The sequence below is a fragment of the Lontra canadensis genome, unplaced genomic scaffold (genome assembly GCF_010015895.1).
Source record: "Lontra canadensis isolate GAN:19392208 unplaced genomic scaffold, GSC_riverotter_1.0 scaffold38, whole genome shotgun sequence".
Taxonomy (NCBI): Eukaryota; Metazoa; Chordata; class Mammalia; order Carnivora; family Mustelidae; genus Lontra; species Lontra canadensis.
The window spans coordinates 3,854,815-3,879,114 of record NW_022631032.1 but is presented as its reverse complement, the minus strand read 5'-3'; the positions used below and the strand labels follow the sequence as shown (position 1 = coordinate 3,879,114).

The window sequence follows — 24,300 nt, the reverse complement described above, 5'->3', positions numbered from 1 at the left end:
CTAAGCAAAATTTAAATAAAAAAACTAAAAAGGGGCCCCTGGGTGGCCTACTCAGTTAGTTAAGCGTCCAATTCTTGGTTTCAGCTCAGGTCATGATCAGTAGTGTTGTGAGATCAAGCCCCAAGTTGGGCTCCATGCTCAGCATGGAGTCTGCTTGAGATTCTTTCCCTCCTCCTCTCCCTCCCCCTGCTCATGCACACTCTCTCTAAAATAAAAAAAATCTTTAAAAAAATAAAATGACGGTGCCGGGTGACTCAGTCATTAAGCGTCTGCCTTTGGCTCAGGTCATGATCCCAGGGTCCTAGGATGGAACTCCACATTGGGCTCCCTGCTCAGAGGGAAGCCTGCTTCACCCTCTCCCACTTCCCCTGCTTGTATTCCCTCTCTGTCTCCCTCTCTCTCTGTCAAATAAATAAAATATTTTTTAAAAATAATAAAATAAAAAATAAAATAAGATGTGTGACATTTTATAGATTTTTAATGTACCTGTTAATATGAATAAAATCTAGTTGTTCAATTAGGAACACACGAGTCTGATCATATCATACTGCTATTTTGTGTTCTATGAAGTAGAAATGATGGTCCAAAAAACTAATACACTAAAAAATAAACTATGAAAAAGTTAATTTCTTTTTCAGGCCTTTAGCAACTACCCTGCTCAACAAATTGGGTATATTCCAATCTTCTAAACTTGTTAACATTCAATTGGGATTAATAGTAGAGGCTGATGGTCTGTAAAAAAGATTAACTGAACTATGCCAAGTGGCATTATTATAGTTAATGTGAGCCTCATCTTCTCCAAAATATGTTAATAACGATTATTTCAATTCCTAAGTTTCCATTACTATAACATACTTATTTCTTACCCCTTCTTGATCAGACTGAAGATATGTAGAAGCTTTTAAAGTTAAGCTACTTTCTTAACAGTCTTAAATCCTTTCATTTCACTTCAGCATAATTACTCAGTACCTTCTAAATGCAAAGCTCTCTGAAATCACTGAAAGGGATGGGGAGCGCCTGGTTGGCTCAGTTGGTTGGGTGACTGCCTTTGGCTAAGGATATGATCCTGGAGTCCCAGGGTTGAATCCTGCATGGATTCCCTGCTCCCTGTTCGATGGGGAGTCTGCTTCTCCCTCTGACCCTCCCACTTTCGTGCTCTCTTTCAAATAAATGAATAAAATCTTAAAAAAAAAAAAAAAAAAGATGGGAAAATAAAAAAGGCAAATTCTTTCCATCCCCCAAACGATAGTCTAATATAAGAGAAATACATCTCCTTGAAGAAAAAGACAATGACAAGGGCTCCTATTAGAGGAGACACACATTGGGACTTTGTTTTTAGCTGTCACACAAATGGGAAAGGTTATTTCACTAGAAACATACGATTCATTAAACAAAGACATAGGAGTCGATAGTGACTGAGGTTGAAATGACTGCATGGGACTGATCAGATGTGAAGTGAGAAAGAGATTGACAGTGAGAGTAAGGGTGAGACAGAAGGGGAAGGGCCACCCCCGATTTCCAGCTGGAACAACTGTGCAGATACTAATACCTTTACTGGGAAGTTTCAGGTTTGTTACAATTTCCCATGTTGAATTTCAGGGATCTATGGGACTTACACAGGGAGATATCCAATAAGGTAGCATGATTTGCTTTGGACATATAGATTTGGTAGTCATCAGGGCGCCTGGGTTGCTCGGTGGATTAAGCCTCTGCCTTCAGCTCACATCATGATCTCAGGGTCCTGGGATCGAGTCCCACATCAGGCTTTCCACTGGGCAGGGAGTCTGCTTCCGCCTCTCTCTCTCTCTCTGCCTGCCTCTCTGCCTATTTGTGATCTCTCTCTGTCAAATAAATAAATAAAATCTTTTAAAAAATTTTGTAGTAATCAGCATATAAACATGTAACTGGCTTTAAAGCCATGAGAGCAAATAAAATCACCCAAGAAGGATTATAAAATGACAAGAGATGGAACAGAGTCTAAGAAAGAACCCTAAGGAAAGTTTTAGAGGCAAGGGGTATACAGAGAAGAGTAAGAAGTAGCTGAGTAGCAGGAAGAAAACAAGGAATAGTTCAAGTAAGTTCGTGGTCAAGCATGTTCAAAGGTACTGGGGGGAGAAATAAGATGAAGACTAAGAAGTTTCTATTAGATTTAACAACCAAGACACAACAGATCAATGGAATGATGAAGGCACAGCCAGCTGGCAGTATTAAGAGAAGCTGGGAGAAACAGGACTGGTTAAAAGGACGTAGCCTACAGACAGGGTAGTTCTAAGTACCCAAAGTAAAGGAGATAGAAAGACAGACTCAAGACAGGAGAAAGAGGAAAATGGGAGAGAGGTGGCTTCCAGAACCCAGGTAGAGGAATTAGTCTTAGACTTCTTACCACATTTAACTGCGGTCAGGAATTTAAGCAGGCTGTAGTCAGTCAAGCCACAGATCAAAATTTCCATCTTCTACGAAGCAAAAACTGTCCTCCAAAATTAGCTTAGTTTCGGTTCACTCCCTTGATAGCATAAATAGCGTGATGAAGGGGGACAGCCGCCGGCTTAGCTAAGGAAAAAGCAACTGACAACAGGTGGGAGTGACTGCAACACATGTACCTCCTTCTGCTGTAAAAAGATATTCTGCAGAGGAGTGACTGCTTCTTATTCATCCTAGTGTTCCTTGCAGCACCTAGTGTACAGCCTGGGATATAACAGGTGTTTAAGAAATCTCTGCTGAATGATTTAAGCAACGGGAAGATGGAAGCAGAATGTTTCTATAAAACCACAAAACAATTCTGAGTCACTGGCAAAATAATAAAAAATAAAATAAACTCACATATATACCCTAATCAAACTCAGATAAAATTCTAATTCCAACTGTGTTTTAGTCTATACTCAAAAGTATGAAGTCAAGTGAAAGGTACTCTCTTCCTGCCAAGACCTTAAAAATGTTAATGCTCTTTGCACTAATGTACAGAATTGTTGAATCACTATACTGTACACCTGAAACTCATATAACACTGTATGTTAATTATTCTGGAATTAAAATTTTTTAAAAATGTTAACGCTCGGGGCACCTGGGGTAGCTCATGGGGTAAAGCCTCTGCCTTTGTCAGGTCATGATCCCAGGGTTCTGGGATCGAGCTCCGCATGGGGCTCTCTGCTCAGGGAGCCTGCTTCCCCCTCTCTCTGCCTGCTTCTCTGCCTACTTGTGATCTCTGTCTGTCAAATAAATAAATAAATAATCTTAGGAAAAAAAATGTTAATGCTCTTGGGCCCAAGAAATTTACTTCCAGGTATCTAGTCTAAGAAGATGATTAGAAATGAGACAAAAATAATATGCAACTGTGTCCACTGTAGCACTATTTATAATAATTAAAATAATAATAATAAAGAAAGAAAAACGTGGAGAGGAAGAAAACAAACAAGCTCAATGAAGGCATCAAGAGAATGATTAAGAAGTATCACAGATTGGGGTGCCTAGGTGGCTCAGTTGGTTAAGCCTCTGCCTTTGGCTCAGGTCATGATCCCCAGGTCCAGGGATCGAACCCCGCATGTGGCTCTCTGCTCAGCGGGAAGCCTGCCTCCCCCTCTCACTCTGCCTGCCTCTCTTCCTTGTGATCTCTTTCTCTATGTCAAATAAATAACTAAATAATCTTAAAAAAAAAAAAAAAGAAGTAGTATCACAGATTACACACTGGAATTTAATACTTTAAAAAAAAAAAGGGGAGTATCACAGAATAGTATTCACCAAGTAAAATGTTCTTGAGTTTCTAACAACATGGGAAAGTATTTTAAGATCATTAAAAACTCAGACCACCAAATTTTATATAGCCTATAAAAATATGCACAGAATAAAACTACACAAAATAGTAACTATGGTTATCACTAAATGGGAAGAAGTATGGATGGTTTTACTTTGCCCCTTTACTGTTTCACATTTTCTAACTTAAAATCATATTATTTTTACAACCAAACAGTTTTTAAATGTTCAATTATCTTGAATAGGTGGCATAATTCACCTTTTCAGGCACAGAACTATTTCTATTATTAGGCATAGATTAAATTTTTTAAAACTTTCCAATGTGGCCATACAACCATTGCTCTTCTGACCATTTCCTTCCTATATGTACTTACTTCCCAAATTAAGTTACACATACCCAAAACTGGGCTGGGTGGCTGGAAGAACGGGATAAAACCAGACTGCATTCTAAAGCAAATTCAGTTGGCTGTAAGAAGTAAAAACATTTTTAATATAAAAACTCTCATAAATGTTAAAACAACAAAAACAACAACAAAAAAAACTCCTTGCTCCCTCCTGACACGTTTCCATGTGGAGAACTTCTCCAGAGAGCTCCGGTCCTCTCCTCCCCATTCTTACCCTGACACCTTCCACAGCTGGGCATGAATGGTTCACCCTTTCTGAGCACTTTCCCTTGGCTCTGCCTCCTACCCAAAGAAGACATTCTTATCTGCTCTGACAGAGAAAAGACCTGAGTATTCCAAACACCTGTGACTAGGTAAATAAGCATGCCTAATTCCAGGGTGGAAACAGCAAACCTACCTTACCCCATTAACTGCTGCTGCTTCCTTCAGTGAGCTTTTCCAGTAATAAAACTATTTTCTTTTTTTTTTTTAAAGATTTTATTTATTTGACAGAGATTACAAGTAGGCAGAGAGGCAGGCAGAGAGAGAGAGAGGAAGGGAAGCAGGCTCCCCGCTGAGCAGAGAGCCCTACGCAGGGCTCAATCCCAGGACCCTGAGATCATGACCTGAGCCGAAGGCAGAGGCTTTCACCCACTGAGCCAGCCAGGCACCCCATAAAACTATTTCTTAACATCCATTAGAATGTCTATTATCAAAACCAAACAAAAGACAGAAAATAACAAGAGTTGGCAAGGATGGTGGAAATATAAAATGGTACAGCTGCTGTGGAGAACAGCAAAGGTGGGTCCTCAAAAAGTTAAATGTCGAATTGTTTTATGACCCAGCAATTCCACTTCTGGGTATATACCAAAAGAATGAAAGCAGGGACTTGAACAGATACTTCTTATACCAATGTTCACTGCGGCATTATTCACAGCAGCCAGAACATGGAAACAAACCCAAACGTACACCAACAGATGAATGGATAAACAAAACGTGGCAAATACATGCAATCAAATATTATTCAGTCTTAAAAAGGGAGGAAATTGTGACACATGCTGCAACATGGACGAAACTTGAGGACATTATGCTAAGTGAAATAAGCCAAACACAAAATGACAAATATTGCATGATTTCACTTATATGAGGTACCTAGAGTAGTCAAAATCAGAGACAGAAGATAGAATAGCAGTTCCAAGAGGCTGAAGGTTGGGGTGAGGGATGGGGAATTATTATTTAATGGGTACAGAGTTTTAGTTTGGGATGATGAAAAATTCTAATGAATTGTAGTGAGAGGGGCACCTGGGTGGCTCAGTTGTGTTAAGCATCTGCCTTTCGCTCAGGTCATGATCTCAGCATCCTGGGATCAAGCCCTACGTCAGGTTCCCTGATCAGCACAGAGTCTGCTTCTCCCTCTCCCTCCACCCCTCCTGCTCATGTTCTCTCTCAATCTCTCTCAAATAAATAAATAAAATTTTAAAAAAATAGTAGTGACAGCTGGACAACAATGTGAATGTACTTAGTGACAACAAACAGCACACCTAAAAAATAGATGGTAAATTTTATATGTATATATAATCACAATTAACAACAACAACAACAACAACAACAAAACCTGCCAATTTGATTATGTCCCGTCTGATTCCTGTGTCCTTTCTCAGCTGGCCCTGAACTCAGGATATTATTTACTGACCTCTGGAAGCAACAGATACAGAGTAGAATATAAAATTGTCATGAATTTTGAAGATAGCACAGAAAACTCTCATGGAAGTTACACCAGCAATGGACTACTTGAAATCACAAACTAGATCCACTTAAGTTACCTACTATCAGGAAGAGGGGAACCTGGGTAGCTCACTTGGTTAAACAACTGACTTTTTTTTTTTTTTAATTATTTATATGACAGACAGAGATCACAAGTAGGCAGAGAGGCAGGCAGAGAGAGAGGGGGAAGCAGGCTCCCCGCCGAGCAGAGAGCCCGATGCGGGGCTCGATCCCAGGACCCTGGGACCACGACCTGAGCCGAAGGCAGAGGCTTAACCCACTGAGCCACCCAGGTGCCCCTAAATGACTGACTCAATTTCAACTCAGGTCATGATCTCACAACCCTGAGATCATGACCTGAGCTGAAATTAAGAGCTGAGCTCCGTGCTTAGGAGGGAGTCTGTTTGAGATTCTCTCTGCCCTCACCTTCCCCCTCTCCCCAGCTACACTCACCTTGTGTGCAAATGTGCACAAGAGAGAGGTCTCTCTCCCTCTCTCTAAAAAAAAGAGATTACTCAGCAAGAAAGTTTGAGAAGTATAGTTGTAAAATGTCTGCCTATAAAGACAAAAAAAAAAAAAAGAATCCTATACATAATCTGATTGTTAGAGACAACTAAGAAATCCCTGATGCAGATAAAAGGCCAGAGCTTCAGTGATGATGGGACAGAAAAAAGTTCCACGGGGAAAAGTAGAAAGTCACCTCTAACATCTCAAGAAAGCTAGAAAGTTGTTTTTTATAATGGAAATAACATGGCTTAGGGCCAGAAAGATACAGGTAGGAACTCCAGCGTGACCTTGGGTAGATAAAACATCTGGTCCTGAGTTTCCTCAGCTGTAAATGGAGATAAGAATATGTTTTACGATTTACAATGAAGAAAGAAAGAGATTAATATATTTCAACCCTTTTTTTAAAAATATTTTATTTATTTATTTGACAGAGATCACACGTAGGCAGAGAGGCAGGCAGAGAGAGAGGAGGAAGCAGGCTCCCCGCTGAGCAGAGAGCCTGATGCAGGGCTCGATCCCAAGACCCTGAGATCACGACCTGAGACCAAGGCAGAGGCTTTAATCCACTGACCCACCCAGGCGCTCCTCAACCCATATATTTTTGAAGTGTATTTCAATATGGTTAATGCTCAACAAATATTGGTTCTCTCCCACTGCAGGAAGTCAACTCCTCCATAGGCAAATTCCTTTGATCTAGGCTCATTTTCTAGATCAGTTTTCTAGATCTGTCTTATCTTCTTAACCTGACATCTTCAAGTCAGAATAATGGGACCTAAAAAGCTCTAAGACTTCCACTTCTGTTAAGAAATTATTACTGTTAAATGAAACAAGATGGGATCAGGAGGGAGACAAAACCATAAGAGACTCTTACTCTCACAAAACAAACTGAGGGTTGCCAGGAGGAGTGGGGTAGGGAGAGGATGGTTGGGTTATGGACACTGGGAAAGGTATGTGCTATGGTGAGTGCTGTGAAGTGTACACCTGGAGATTCACAGACCTGTACCCCTGGGGCTAATAATACATTATATGTTAATTAAAAATTTAAAAAATTTAAAAAAGAGAAATTATTACTATTATTTCCCATTAGGCATTTTGTCGACAATGAACGGCCTGAGATGTTACCCTGCTTGCAAGCTAACAAGTTAGCCCAGTTTCATGGATGCTGGCAGAAGGCATGAGACTCCTGAGACAGAGACAAGAGACTTCAGCAGCCACAGCCACAGTTCCCATCACACAGGGTAACGCAAAGAGGACCAGAGATGCCTGCACTGGCAGGAGGCTGTCATACGGGTGAGGAACCTTGTGTACAGGGAACCCAGATCTTTCAGTGGGCAGTAAGTCAGCCTGACCTCTCCAGCAAGGAGACCTTATGTTTACTATATTGGATGGTAAATAAACTGACTTTTGTTCACAAGGAAGATACTATATCTTCTAAGACTGTTTGCTATACAAATTTTGGGAGAAAAAACAGTAAGGGACAGAGGAAGAACTGTCTCCCAGCAAGCATTACTATGTATTACATTATCCAACCCTGTCGTCTAGCCACCAGTTCCCCTCCTCAGAGACAAGGATTTCTCTCAATTTCTTGTGTACTTCTTCAGAGATATTCTATGCACCTACAAATGCACATGAACACATGCGCGCGCGCGCGCACACACACACACTTTATTTTTTAAACAAATGCTTGCAATTATATGCACAGTTCTGTACCCTGCTTTTTTTTTTTTTTTTTCCTTATGGCTTTGAACTTTTTTTTTTTTTTTTAATATGAGAGAGACTCCAAGCGAGGGGAGCAGTAGAGGAGAGTCAAACTCTCCGCTAAGCAAGGAGCCCGATGCAGGGCTCGATCCCAGGACCTCGGGATCATCACCGGAGCCGAAGGCAGATACTTAACTGACTGAGCCAGCCAGGCACCTCTGTACCTTTCTTTTCTCACAGTTTTCTTAGGGATGGTTTCATATTGACACATATGGGTCTAACTCATTCTTAACATCTGCATAGTCATCTATTTTATGGCAGTATCATATAGTTAACCAGTCACCTTATGAACAGCGTTGTTTCTAGGCTTTTCACCAACTTGATCTCCAAAGAGGTTACAACCAATTTAACTCCCATCCTTTAATGAAGAACAGGGAGCTATTTCCTCACACCAGCCGCAGGCAGCATTGTTTGCCAACAAAAATAGGGTATAGCTCTTACCTATGAACAGGACTTTCAGATGTTACTAGTAGGCTTTTCAATACCTCTTATGTTCAAAATTAAGTTTCTAAAACTTAAGTGCAAGGTAATGTTATACTGTGGAATAAACTCAAAAAAGATATACAGGATCTAGTTCTGATTTTCCCACGGACTACTGCCATGAGTGACCTTGGTCAAATCAATCTCTCTGGGCCTCAGTTTTCTCATGTGTTACATAACCCTTAACCTAAATGTGTGTGCATCACTCATCTCTTGAAACTCTAAAGGTTTTTCTCAATAGGAAATTGTTATTTCAAAAGTAAAATTTGCAAATAAGAGCAACATTGCATTTATAATTAAAAATTTTTTAAGTAGAAAACTTTTTCTGGTACCATAACTTACTCACATAGTGATACTTATCCCTCATATACTTCTAAAAGGTCTTCACAATAGCCATTTCAGTAAGACCAAGACACCACAGACCTAGAGAATATTGAGGTACTGGAAGTCTCACTGCCACCCTCACTATCTACATCTATTCTCTCATTCCCTTTTGGCATGTATCTCTCTCTGGTTTTATTTTATTTTTTTCTCTCTCTCCGGTTTTAAACCATACTTAGCTCCCAAATACACTCAAGAGTAACATTCTTGTCTGTAATAGCATAATTCAAGAAATGAGTATAAAGAAATGTTTTCTTCCTTTGGACTAATTCTTTCTAAATTGAAAGTAAAAAGAAAAACAAAAGCATTTTTCTTCCTTCATATTTGAATAAACAAAAAAAAAAAAGAGGGACAACCACACAAGATACAACAATCAATGTTTGCTTTCCTTCATTTATTAATGGAATAAAAAGAGTTAATTCTTCTTTGGAAAATTTCATATTTATGATCTAAGTAACAACAAATTCAAACACTCAAGCTACCCCCCTCAAAGTACCTATATATATTATTTTTAAAAATGCAGAAAATAAAAAGGCTCATTTTTTTATTTAAATAAAAGAAAAATCTCAATTTTTTTTTAAAGATTTTATTTATTTATTTGACAGATCACAAGTAGGCAGAGAGGCAGGTGGGGGGAAGCAGGCTCCCTACCAAGCAAGGAGTCCAATGCGGTACTCGATCCCAGGACCCTAGATCATGACCTGAGCCGAAGGCAGTGGCTTAACCGACTGAGCCACCCAGGCATCCCAGTCTCTTGATCTTTTAAGTAACAGTTTGGTAGCAATACACACACACACACACACACACACACACACACACACCTTCAAACTCCCTATTGCTAGGAAACAGATCACCTCCTAATTATAAATATCTATATAATCAAGAGATTCCACAACTTATATAGCTACAAACTTCTGTAAAAGTTTTTAAATATTACTTTAAAATATAATTGTATATTCTAGGATGAAAGCATATCTTTCTGGGACACCTGGGTGGCTCAGTCAGTTAAGAATGGCCTTTGGCTCAGAACATGATCCAGGGTCCTGTTTGGTGGGAAGCCTGCTTTTCCTCTGCATGCCACTCCCTCCTGCTTGTGTGCTCCCCACCCCTGATAAATAAATAAATAAATAGTTTAAAAAAAAAAAAAGCATCTCTCCGAATTAATAAGAATCTAACAGTAACAAAAAAAAATTTAAGGGACGCCTGGGTGGTTTAGTTGGTTAAGCCATTGCCTTCAGCTCAGGTCATGATCCCAGGGTCCTGGGATCAAGTCCCACATCAGGTTCCTTGCTCAGCAGGGAGCCTGCCCCTCTCTCTCTGCCTCTGCCTGCTACTCTGCCTGCTTGTGTGTGCGCGCGCGTGCTCTCTCTCTCTGACAAATAAATAAATAAAATTAAAAAAAAAATTAAGACATCAGTATTACACTAATACAGAATATTCAAAATTAGTTATTTTAAAAATACCATGATGGCAAAACAGGGTAAAATCTCATTCAAAACTGTAGCTAAAACCTCACTCATAAGATAGAAGCAAATTAAAACTACACTGAAATACCATTTTCAACATAACAAACTTTTACATTCTCTCCATTCTAATTAATATGTTACCCTGACAAGGCTGACGGAAGGTAAGCACTCAGGCATTAGCACTGTATACCCCAAAGAAGAGAAATCTGACAATAACTATCAAAAACAAACTAACTCAATAATACCACCACTGGGCATTTTTCTCACAAATACATTTATATGCTTGCAAGATGACATGTGTACAAGTCTGGGGCCCTCTATGAGGGGATTAGTGCCCTTTTCTCTTGTATCCTCCCTCCCTCTCAAATCTGTGTTAAGCCAGCCAGTGCAAAATATTCTGTTATGGCAAACTGAACTAATACATAGAGCAAAATACGTCTGTGGTAAAACTAAAAGTGCGGCAAACATGTATTTGCTTAATTCTTTAAATCTCTGGAGGGATACCTGGATGGTGCAGTCAGTTAAACACCCAACTCTTGGTTTCAGCTCAGGTCATGATCTTGGGGTTATGAGACTGAGCCCAGCCTGGAGTCTGCTTAAGATTCTCTTTCCTTCTAACCCTCCCCCAATTCTCTCCCTCTCCCTCCCTGACTCAAATAAATAAATAAATAAATAATAAAAATGAATAAATAAATCTTTTTTTTTTTTTTAAACCCACTCTTTTTTTTAAACCCACGCAAGAAGCCATTTTTAGGTAGGAGACCTACCTGAACCAGTAGAGGATGGGAAAATATTTTTCACCTTCTAAATATTTTTTTAATAAACTGAACACACTACCTATTCCAAAAAATTACATTAAAAAAATATGCTTTTCATTTATGTTACAAATATGTGAAACATCTTCAAAATGATAAAGAAGTTTTCTTTGTAGAAATGATGGTACAGGGGCGCCTGGGTGGCTCAGTGGGTTAAAGCCTCTGCCTTCGGCTTGGGTCATGATCCCAGGGTCCTGGGATCGAGCCCCACACTGGGCTCTCTGCTCAGCAGGTAGCCTGCTTCTCCCTCTCTCTCTGCCTGCCTCTCTGCCTACCTGTAATCTCTGCCTGTCGTATAAATAAATTTAAAAAAATCTTTAAAAAAAATTTCTAGAAATGATGGTACAGGCTCAGGCACCACTTTAAAAAGGCCTCTATCAAGGATAAGAAAGCTGTCTTAGAAGCAACTACTGGTTCCATCTCACCATTTATACCATTCTCATTTGCTTCCTCCCACCTTCTCCCTCTCCCCCTGTCTCTATCTCTTTGCTCTGTCTGTCCTTTTTTCTTTCCCTATTTTCCCTCTTTCTTTTCATTCTCTCCCCCTACCATCCTTGACTAGGTTTTCCAGCTGCAACCGGCAGCAACCACAGACTTCTGTTTCTTCCCTCCAGGGCCCTTCCCACCAACCTCAAGAACAGCAACGGAAGTAAATGGCAAAGACAGCCAAAACTCAAATACAGGGAAACTCGGAGTGGGAAATCATGCTTTGTTACAAGACCTAATAAACCCAAAAGAGAATCATTTCTTTTACCACCAAACTAAGTTGTTCTAAACCCCGATGGTAATGCCAAAAGAGTAATTATTAAATCGGGCAATTTGGTTTTAACTTAAACCTGAGTAAGTCTGGACACAATCATTTTATTAAGCAAGATCAGTATAAGGGAAGATTCTCAGCTAGGGAAGATGTTCCCTCAAACAAAGGAAACCAAGATCTTCCCTCTCTGCAACGGTATAATTTACATCAAGAATATTCTCCACTATTTTCAAAAGCAAAAACAGAAGAGTTTAAAAAGACATAATTTCCAACAAATCTATTTGATGGACATTTCTTCTGGAACCTAGATTATGCAATTTATTTGAAAAGGATTAAAAAGACCAATTTGCATGTCCTAACATTAACCTATTTGTATAGTTTTGATTCACTACAAGTTCTATGTAACAAATGGACTGTATTTAGATCTACAGAGGAAAAATATACAACACTAAGAAATTAAGAGTATTCCATTATAAGCCAAACCTTTTCCCTCAAGGTTTGGTAGAGTACTCACTAGATTTTTGGAACAATATTTTATACATGCCTCTAAGTTGCCTTTCCCTTATTTTTGCTAGCATTGATAGCCAATTTCAGATGAAGCAAACAAAAACTAGGGTACAGAAATATACATTCAACTTACCTTTAACCCCTACAGAGAAAAAAAGCAAATATTCACAACTTCTTCAAATCAAACTCAAAAGAAGTGGTCAAGCCTTGAAGACAGTAAATGTTACGTTGTATTTAGGCAGATCTCCTTTCCCCATTTGCAAACAGGTATTCTTCCTTGTAATAGATATTCATACTGGTAGACACCAGGTCTGACCGTAAAAATTATTTCTAAACTATGTATTTGTAGACTTCTACCCATTTAATGAAACCCATAATTATTTGGTAATGAGGAAAGTGGATCTGCCTGTTTGTTAATGGTGCTTAGCCAGCATGGAACCCAAAATAAGAAAAGCAAGCTTGTTATATACCCCAATGTGCTATTCAGTTCCTCCTCTGGGTAGTTCTCATTTCAATAAACAAGTGGCATATTTGCAGATTTGTAAATTTTTCTAAAAGCTGACATGAAGAATATGAAAACAATGGAAATAAGCACATTTTATACACTTTAAACATTATGAAGAAAGAAAGAAAAATCCAAAATTAAGAAATCTATTTTCCCTTTAAACGGTGAGCAAGGACCACAACATACGAATATAAATTATTTTGGAAAGAAGAATATTTAAGGCTAATCTAATAAATTTACTTCTCAGCTTTGGTTTTTAAAAGGGTCATCATGATATAAGTTGCAAATGCAGCTGAGGCTCTTCTTTTTTTTCCTTTTTTTTGTTTTTCTTTGGAAGATTTTATTTTTAGGTAATCTCTACATCAGTACAGGTCTTGAATTCACAACCCCAAGATCAAGAGTGGCATGCTCTACCAACTGAGCTAGCCAGGCACCTCTCTTCTCTTTATGATTCCTGTTCAGATTCCTCCCCAGATAAGCCTTGGGAGTCCTTACTTTTCACTGTTATGAATGTATACATTAATTTGGAATTAACAGGGCTTCACACATGGTAGAGGCTCAAAAATATCTGCTACCTGAGTTAGAACACTAGCAAATGATGAAACCACAATTTCTAAACAATTTATCAGTAATTCTTCATTCCTTGGGGGCACCAGCGTGGCTCAGTCAGTTAAGCACCCGACTCTTGATTTTGGCTCAGGTCATGGTCTGAGGGTCATGGGATCTAGCCCTGCTCAGCACAGAGTTGCTTGAGATTCTCTCTGCTCCTCCCCCACTTGCACACACACGCTCTCAAGCTCTTTCTCTCTCAATAAAAATCTTTTAACGGTAATAATAATTACTAATGGAACACCTGGGTTAAATGTCTGCCTTCAGCTCAGGTCATGATCCAGGGTCCTGGGACTGAGCCCAGAATCAGCCTCTCTGCTTAGCAGGAAGTCTGCTTCTCCCACCCCCTTTGTCCCCCACAGCTCCTGCTCACTCTCTCTCAAATAAATAAAAGGATTTTTTTCTTTCCTTTTTTTTTTTTTAAAGATTTTATTTGTTTATTTGACAGAGAGCTAGAGAGCGTAAGTAGGCGGAGCAGTAGGCAGAGGCAGAAGGGAGAAGCAGGCCTCCCGAGAAGCAGGAAGCCCAATGCGGGACTTGATCCCAGGACCCTGAGCCCAAGGCAAGACACCCAACTGACTGAACCACTCAGGCACTCTCAAATAAATCAAATCTTTAAAAAAATAATAATTTTTATTCATTCCTTTAGAGAGTTTATCCACTTTAAATACCTCTATGCAAATAACCACTTAGAAACAAAAGTTCTTCCACTTACTAGCTACGTAGCCTTGGCCAATTCATTTTGACCTCCAACTGTAAAATGGGGATAACAATGTTCTGCCTTCCTCTAAGAGTTGTTGTGAGGGTTAAATGAGACAACAGAAGTGAAAACACTCTGGATACTATAAAGGCAATTATCTACCTTCCTAATGCCCCTCATCTCTAAGGTCTAGCTAGATATGTAACTTAAGCATTCTGGCAACTTTAGCTCAACATACCTAAAATCAAATGCATCATTTGACTCCCCAAATCTGTTTCTCCTGTGGATTTCTCAAAGATTCAAATCTGGATGACTGATGCCAATTTTTACTCCCTTCCCTCACTACAACCCTCCAACCAATCACCAAAGTCTGTCAACCTTCCTCAGTTTCCTTCTTTAACAGTTTCCTTCCTTTCCAGCCTACTAACACCTTTTCTGTATTATCTCATGTCTAGATCATTCCAGCAGATCACCCAGTAGCTCCTCTTATTTCTAGACAATCAGTTTCAGTCCCAAACCCTCAGCTTTAGAAACAAATGTCCAACTGCCTACTTGTTAAATCTATCTCAACAGAAGATGACAATCTAGAGTCTATTTATACTAACATCTGTAATAGGCACCTTCTTAGCCGGATCCTAGCAATCCCTACCCTGCCGGTTTTCACACCCGTGTGTGGGCTGACCTTTACCACTTTTTTTTTTAATAAAGATTTTATTTATTTATTTATTTGAGAGAAAGAATGAGGGCGAGTGAGCATGAGAAAGGGGAGATCAGAGGCAGAAGCAGACCACCAATCCCCAGTTGAGCAGGGAGCCCGATGCGGGCGGGATTTGATCCCAGGACTCCTGAAGGCAGTCACTCAACCAACTGAGCCACCTAATGAACAGTGAGAAGTGACAGGACTTTACTTCCATGGTTAAGTTACAAAAGACTGACTTCCACTTGATAGCATTCTCTTGCTTTCTCACTTCCTCTCTCTGGTGAACATGCTGCCAAGTAGTAAGATGGCTCTGTGGAGAGGCCCATGCAGCCAGGAACAAAGGAGGTGGCTGGCGGTCAGTTTATGAGGAACTGAGGTCTTTGGCCAACAGGTCAAAGGAACTGCATTGTGCCAAGAGCCACGAGGTAAGCCAGGAAGCAAATTCCTCCCAGTTGAGCCTCAAGAGGACTGTAGCCTTCTGAAAGACCCAGAACTAGTGGACCCACCTAAGCTTCACAACATTGTGGGATTAAAAATGTTGCTGTTTCAACACACTAAATTTTGGGGTAATTTGTAACGTAAAAGTAGGTAATACACGATCTCACATATTTCAAAATAAATATATAGTTACCAAATCATTTTAAAACCACACAAAAAATAAGTATTTATAAAAAATAACTTTCAAGAGCGCCTGGGTGGCTAAGTGGGTTAAAGCCTCTGCCTTCAGCTCAGGTCATGATCCCAGGGTCCTTGGATCAAGCCCCAGATCAGGCTCTCTGCCCGGCAGGGAGCCTGCTTCCCCCTCTCTCTCTGCCTGCCTCTCTGCCTACTTGTGATCTCTGTCAAATAAATAAATAAATAAATAATCTTTAAAAAAACAACACAACAAACTTTCAGGCGCCTGGGTGGCTCAATCCTTAGTTAAGCATCTGCCTTTGGCTCAGGCCAGGATCCCAGGGTCCTGAAATCAAGCCCTGCATTGAGTTCCCCTGCTTATCTGGGAGTCTGCTTCTCCCTCTCCGCCCTTCTCTACACTAGCTCATGAGCACACATGCATGCACGCTCATTCTCTCAAATAAATAAATAAATAAAATCTTAAAAAAAAAAAAATTTCTATGGGCTCAGTTGGTAGAACATGCAACCCTTGATCTCGGGATTGTGAGTACAAGCCCTACACTGGGCATGGAAAGTACTTAAAAAATTAAATAATTAATAACTTACTATAACTCGAAGTGAAAGGAAAAAAGGTAGAAGTGATAAAAGTTTTCTATATGCCTGAAAACATGTAAAAATTAAAAACACAGCTAGGAAAATCTTTGTACCAAGTTTAGCAAGTAATTTAACTATACAAAATTGAATATGTTATATATGTTTATTATATAAAGAACTAACATAAATTTCTCTGGAACTATAGTGAAGAAATCAGTAAAAGATATTGACTCCAGGGAGGAAAACTAGGCAGAGAGGACAAGTATGCAAGGTAAGCATTTCACTGTATGTACTTCTTTTACCTGTTTAAAAAAAGAAAAAGGCAACAAAATATCTTTAAAGTACTATTGGTATTAAAAATTAAAAATATTAATTGACATGTAATATTTTAAAATATGCTTCAAGTATATTAATAAGAAAAATATTGAGAAAAAACAGAAAAATGAATAAAACATATAAGTAGACACTTCACAAAGAAACATAATTGACCATGGGCACCTGGGTGGCTTAGTCGGTTTAAGCATCTGCCTTTGGCTCCGGTCTTGATCCCAGGGTCCTGGAATTGAGCCCACATCGGAGAGCTTGCTTCTCCCTCTCCCTATGCCTGCCACTCTGCCTACTTGTGCTCTTTCCCTATCTCTCTGTCAAATAAATAAAATCTTTAAAAAAATATATACATATGTATGTATATATAAAATCATTAAAAAAGTAACTCAAAATGGATCAGAGACCTAAATGTAAGTGTAAATATAAACTCTTAGACAAAAACATATGCATTAACCTTTGCAGTCCCAGACTTAGCAATGGTTCTTAGATGTGACACCAAGTATAAGCAAAAAAATTTAAAAAAATGATTGGGCTTCATGAATAGTAGAAGTTTTTGTGCTGTAAACAATATCATGAAAAAAGTGAAAAAGTATTCCACAGAATAGGAGAAAATATTTGCAAATCATATATCTGATAAGGAAATGTATCCAGAATACATAAAAAACTCTTACAACTCAATAATAAAAAGATAAATAATCCAACTTAAAAATGGGCAAAGGATCTAATAGGCATTTCTCCAAAGAAGATAACCAAAGAAGATATACAAATGACCAGCAAGTACAGGAGAGATGCTCAATGTTTTTAGACAGCAGGAAAATGTAATTCAAAGCCACAATGAGAGACCATTTCACAGTCACTACGATAGCTAAGACAAGTGTTCATAAGGATGTGAAGAAATTAAAACCCTAATGCACTGCTGACAAGAATGTAAAATGGTGCAGCCCTTTAGAAAATAGTCTGGCAGTTCCTCGAAAAGTTAAACATTAAGTTACCATACGAACCAGCAATTCCATCCTAGATATACACCAGAGAGAAATGAAAACACGTGTCCACACAAAACCTGAACACAAATGTTCAAAGTAGCATTATTCATAATAGCCACAAAATGGAAACAACTCAAATGTCCACCAACTGATCAATCAATAAGCGAAATGTGGTATATTCATATAATGTAATATTATTCAACCATAAAAAAGAATGAAGTAATGATATACGTTACAGCATTTATAAACCTTGAAAACATTACACTGTCTAAGTTTGCAAAGCCAAAGCCCAGGGTCTGAATCAGAGGGTCTTTACTGAATCTCAACTACTCAGTAAGACATGACCAAAAATCTCCATTTTTAAAGCGGGATAGTAGCAAATTACAGGTACAGTTGAATATACTGGCTCCCAAGTTCCAGAAATAGCTGAGGCCATGGAAGAGAACACAGTAACAAACAGAAAACACACAGCTTACGAAGATTATGGAATATCACACCAGCCTTTTAAGGAAAAGAGCCAAACAAAGATAACTGAGATAAGGAGAAACCAAAAGAAAGTAATCAAGTCAAGAAAAGAGAGGCGCTCGGCTGGCTTAATCAGTGGAGCATGCAACTCTTGATCTCAGGGGTTTTGAGTTCTAGCTCGATGTTGGGTACAGAGATTGCTTAAAAATAAAATCTTAAAAAACAAAAAAACCACCACCAAGAAAAGAGCTGTAACAAATACACTTACAAAGAAATAAATGGGAATATGAATCTAAAAAACTCATCATTTTCACTCATATCCTTGGCGAGGATAGAGCCAACTGTTGAGTCAAGCGGTAAGTGAGGATTAAGGAAAAGGAGAAAGCTGAGTGTAAATGACTTTCAAGAGGAAAGGATTAGGCTGGATTTTATTATTGTTGTTGTTTTTAAAGTCTAGAGACCCAGTCTTAGGGGAAGAAGCCAGAAAGAGAGTAACACAGGACAAGAGAGAAACTGCTTGATCAATGTCCTAGAGGACAAAGGGACAAATTAGATTAGGGGGTAGGTTGAAGAATTAGCCTGGGACAAGCCTCATTAAAATAAAAACATGTATGTAAATGCAGAAAAGCATTTATATCTGCACCCATGGGGAGGAGTTCCTTAAACACAGAGTGTTTTCCTGGATGACTTAGGTCATTGTGACTGATTATTGTACTAGGAAGTAATATAGCTGAGTCTGCATGTTAATTTTTCAAATCTTCTTGGACTGTCCTACATTGTCAGTTGCCATTTTCGCTGGTACATTTCCCGTGATAATCTTTTTCACTTGTGTTTCCAACAGATTTTAATTTGAAAATTATGTAACCATTAAATAATACTCTAAATAGGGGATATTACGATTCTGAATCAAAGTACAGAAGTACTTTGTGTATGGTTTTATGACAACTTTCTCCAGGACTAAGAAACCTGTTTCACTTCTCAATTCAATAGAGACTGGGTTTCAAAAAGCTAAGGATAACAGAAGACTGACTTCTGACCTGGAATATTACTTTATTTTGCTTCCTTAAGTCGTATCAAAATATCCCTACCAAGTAACTGATAGTTTTATACGGTTTGTCTTAAAAAAATAAATAAATAAAAGGTCATGCCGATTCCAAAAATGAGCCTGAGCATCTCACAATAACTTAATATACTTTATTGCCCAATAGTCATTTATCAATAAAAAGTTATAATTTTCTACACTTCATTTCTGTATGCTAATATAGTCATGCATATTTCACATATATGGATATTATTCATGATGTATGTATACCCTTTACAAAATCTTGGTTTTAATCCCTTTCGAATTTCACAAAAATTTCACAACTACAAACAGCACAAGGCTGAAAAGGACTAGAATTAGGTACACAGGCAGTCAGTTAACCAAAATTCAATCCTTTAGTTTCAATACCATAAAATAGTCTGATTTCATTCACTCTAAAGATTCTGGTGATCTAGCCAATTCTATTTCTGCATATTTATCTGAAAAAAAGAAAAGATTAACTTGAAAAGATTGTCTGCACCCCCATGTTCAATGTAGCATTATTTACTATAGCTAAGCCATGGAAGCAACCTAAGTGTCCACAACAGATGAACAAATAAAAGAAAATGTGGTACATAAAATGGAATATTACTCAGCCACAAAAAAGGGGAAATCCAGCCATTTGCAACAACATGGGTGGACCTTGAGGGCATTATGTTAAATGAAGTAAGTTAGACAAAAACAACCAAATACTCTATGGTCTCTTATATGTGGAATCTTAAAAAACAAAACAAAATAAAAATGAACTCATTAAAAAAAAATGAACTCATAGGTCACAGAGACAGATCAGTGGTTGCCAGAGAGGGGGCATAGAGTGGAAGGTTGGGCTGTGAACTGGGTGAAGGTAATCAAAAAGTACAAGCTCCCAGTTACAAAATAAGTCCTGGGGGTGTAAGGCATGGTGACTGTAATTAATGATACTGTATTTTGGGGTGCCTGGTGGCTCAGCCATTAAGCATCTGCCTTCGGCTCAGGTCACGATACCAGAGTCCTGGGATTGAGCCCCGCATGGGGCTTCTTGCTGAGTGGGGAGCCTGCTTCTCCCTCCCCCTGCTTCTGTTCCCTCTCTGGCTGTGTCTCTGTCAAATAAATAAATAAATAAATAAATAAAATAAAATCTTAAAAAAAAAAAAAGATACTATATTGTGTATAAATAAATAAATAAATAGAATCTTAAAAAAAAAAAGATACTATATTGTGTATTTATAAGCTGCTTAGAGAGAAATCTTAGAAGTTCTCAACACAATAAAAAAATATTGTAACTACTGGGGTGCCTGGGTGGCTCAGCTCATTCAATTAGGTGACCAACTCTTGATTTCGGCTCTGGTTGTGATCTCAGGGTGGTGATACTGAGCCTGGAGTTGAACTCCATACTCAGCAGGGAGTCTATCTGAGATTCTCTCCCTCTCCCTCTGCTCCCCCTTTGCATGCCCAGTCCTGGTGCACTCTTGCACAGGCACGTGTGCTCACTCACGCTTGCTCTCTCTCTAAAATAAGTAACTAAATCCTTAAAAAAAAAAATGTATCTATATCTAGTGATGTTCTCTAGATACACTGTGATCTTTTCCAAAACACATGCAAATAAGGAATCCTTATTTGTATGTGTGAATATAATTAAGTTACATGTCAAATATATCTCAATTAAAAAGATTTTGGATCTTGTTATATCCCTACTTTACATATCAAAAACAAAAACAAAACTACCATTGCTTCTCCAGCACTCTTCTCCTGTTCCATAAAATTTTTTCTTCATATCAATAAAAATTAACAAATGTAGAATTTCTCAACAAGACAGAGCTTGTAAATGGCCTGACCAACTCAAACTGAAACATCTTCAGGCTCCCTGGTATGGAATCAAAGGCAGGAGCATCTGTACCTCCGCCCCTGTATTCAAATTATTTATGCATGGTTCCCCTTCTAAGTCACAAACTGAGGTGAGAATATTCTTATTAAATGATTCCATTCAATCATTCTATGAATGTTTTGAGCACCTAGCATGTGCGAGCCTTTGGAGAGAGCTGAGTTAAGCAGTTCCTGTCCTCACAATCTAGCAGGAGAGGCAGGCCTGCGAACAAATTGCAACACGGGCAAAAACAGAAGTTGAGTACAGAAAAATTAAATCAGAGAAGGGATTAACTCTAGGGATGTTAGAGGAAGTTGAGGGATACATTTATGTATTCCCCAAAAGGCCTTCAATAAATAACCTGTTGAATGGACTTATCAATGAATGAAAACCTTGCTAATGAAAGATGAGATCCTAGGTCCAACTGAGATGTTGCTTCCGGAAATCAGTGGGTTACTTTACCTTTCAACAGCTGCAGAAATGTAGACTCCAGTTACCCCCACGTGACGAAATCACCTTGAAGAAAGTGTCATACCTGTACTGCCAGCCTTTTGCACTGCCACCGCGGCTGCTGCTGCTGCTGCTGCTGCTGATTCCACCCCCACAGCTGCTATTGCTGCTGTTCTTGTTCGGGGTCACCGCTGTGGCCAGGCCCTCCAGCTTCCCTTCACTCTCTGAGACCTTCATTGTTGACACTGGTTCACCCCCCTGCATCTTAACTCCGAAGTCCATTTGCCCTTCTTGGACGGGAGAGAACAACTCTGCAGTGGAGTTTTGTAGGTAATTTTTAAGATCTGATCTGAAGGTGATTCCAGTTACTAAAACAGGCCCGCGGCTGGAGTGGGAATCATCAAATCGTCCACGGGAGGACTACAAGCATTCCTACCAAAGGAAAACTTTTAAGAGGGCAGGGGCAGCAATGAAGACAGAGATCCTTTAAATATGTATCTCCTTCCCGGCAAAAGCAGGGAGGAAAAAAGCTCACCCTACCACACGGTTTGGTGGCATACTGAGGGAAAAAAAAAAAAAAAAGGCAAAAAAAAAAAAAAAAAAAAGGCTGAAGCAGCGTGGGGAGGTCGCGGACTCTAGCCAAGAGGGCTGGGCGAAGGACGGAGGACCACGGACCGCGACCCGAGGCCTGACCTCTGAGCTGACGTCCTGAGCCACCGCGCTCCCTCTTCTCCTCCAGCGGGTCCTCTGAAGGAGGGTTCCGTGCAGCCTGCTCGACGGTTCCCGCCGCAGCCCCCGAGACAGAGCCGCGGCCGCCCGCGCGCAGCCCGGGAGGAGGGACGGGAAAGGAGGCCGCCGGGGGCGGAACGCCGGCTCCCAGGGCCGTCTCTCCTCCGGCTCGTGGCGAGCCTCTCGGGGCGACTTCCTCCAACCACCCCCGCCCCCCGGCCCTGGGACCTCGACTGGGCTCCCAGGAACCAGCGAGTTCCTCCCCCTCTCTCAAGCCCCAAACGTGAATGCCACAGCTGCGGCCGCCGCCCCACCCACAGCCCCACGGCGGGTCACCCACCCTCCTGCTCTTTCCCCGCCTTCCCTTCCGGAGTAGTGTGAGCTCACTTCCCCCAGAGCAGAAGCGCCTGGCGCCATCTTGGCGCAGGGCATGCGGCCCTGAAGGGGGCGGGGCGTCGGGGGTAGGGGGTGCTTGGGCGGTTGACCCGGAGGATGGGAAAGGACGGAGGGAGAAGGAGGCGGGACAGCCAAGGAGCTGAAACAAAGAAGTGGTACGAAGTTGTGCGCTGGTGAAGTGTGATTTCCGGCCTTCCTAACCGGGTCCTGTCCATTCATTTGAAGGCCCATTCCAGCCATTTTTAAAAAGAAGGCTTAGAAAAATAATGTTGGGGCGCCTGGGTGGCTCAGTGGGTTAAAGCCGCTGCCTTCGGCTCAGGTCATGATCTCAGGATTCTGGGATCGAGCCCCACATGGGGCTCTCTGCTCAGCGGGGAGCCTGCTTCCTCCTCTCTCTCTCTCTCTCTGCCTACCTCTCTGCCTACTTGTGATCTCTGTCAAATAAATAAATAAAATCTTTAAAAAAAGAAAAGTATTTCTGTAAGAAATTACAAAAAAACCCTTCATTTTGGTGATTTTGCAAAAAAGGCATCACGTTGGAATAGGGCAAATCAGTGTGGAAATTAGAGTTCTCAAAATCAACTCTTTTTACCCCAGACAACTCATCTACACTCCTTAGACTTTGGTTTTGGGGTCTGTAAAGTAGGAGTAATTGACAGGTGATTTTTTTATATCCCATCTAATTGTAAATTCTAGTTTCTCTAGTTTCTAACAACATGACCTGTGAAGTAAATGTATACAATATGCAAAACACTATGGAAAATGCGAAGAAATATTACTCAAAAGTAAAAAGCTAAAGTAGTAAAAATGTAGATATATATATATATAGATAAAGCTATGAAGAAAATCACAGGAGGTGATATAAGAGACAAGTGGGATGGGATAGAGAATCTGCTTTAGGAGAAAAGTTGAGAAAAGTCATGTATGAGGAGATGACATTTAAGGTAAGAAATGAGGGCCGCCTGAGTGGCTCAGTTGGTTAAGTGGTTGCCTTCAGCTCACCTCATGATCCCTGAGTCTAAGGATGGAGCCCTGCCATAGGCTCCCTGCTCAGTGGGGAGCCTGCTTTTCCCTCTCCCTCTGCCTCCTGGCTTGTGATTTCTCTGTCAAATAAATAAATAAAATCTTAAAAAAAAAAAAGTGAGAAATGAAAAAAGATGAGGAAACTAAGGAAAAACTTAAGTTTTATTTATTCTGGGAAATGAGAGACCCTGCAGCCTGGTGAGCAAGAGTGAGAGTGGCATAAAATGAGAGTGAAGAAGTAGGTGGAAAAGTCTGGATTTTATTGTAAGTGCAATGGAAAGTTATTAAAACTTTTAGTCAGAGAAGGATTATGATCCGATCTATACTTTTTAAAGAACTCTGTAGCTGTTTCAACAAATATTGCTGTATTATTCTATGTAAAGAATGAAACTGGACCCCCACCACAATCATACACAAAAATTAATTCAAAATAGATCAAAGCCATAAATATAGGAGCTGAAACTATAAAACTCTTGGAAGAAAACAGAGGAGTATATCTCCATGAACTGGAGTTAGGTAAACCTTCTTTGAGATGACATCAAAGCATAAAAAACAGAAGGAAAAAATAGCTAGATTAGGCTTCATAAAAATTAAAAACATTGGTGCTACAAACAATACCATCAAAAACAAGTCAGAGAATGGGAGAAGAATACTTGCAAACCATATCTGAGAAGGAAGTTGTGCTTACAATATGTAAAGCACTCTTGTAACTCAT

The 24,300-nt window shown here is 39.8% G+C and overlaps 1 protein-coding gene across 1 annotated transcript in view; it reads right to left on the bottom strand.

Moving 5' to 3' along the window:
- Positions 1-21,997, bottom strand: part of OSBPL11 (oxysterol binding protein like 11) — a 94,941-nt gene extending 72,944 nt beyond the window's left edge. The window contains exon 1 of the mRNA XM_032869437.1: positions 21,523-21,997. Coding sequence (XP_032725328.1) covers positions 21,523-21,719 — 197 coding nt within the window. The 5' untranslated portion in view covers positions 21,720-21,997. The remainder of the gene's footprint in view (positions 1-21,522) is intronic.
- Between the last annotated feature and the right edge of the window lie 2,303 nt (positions 21,998-24,300).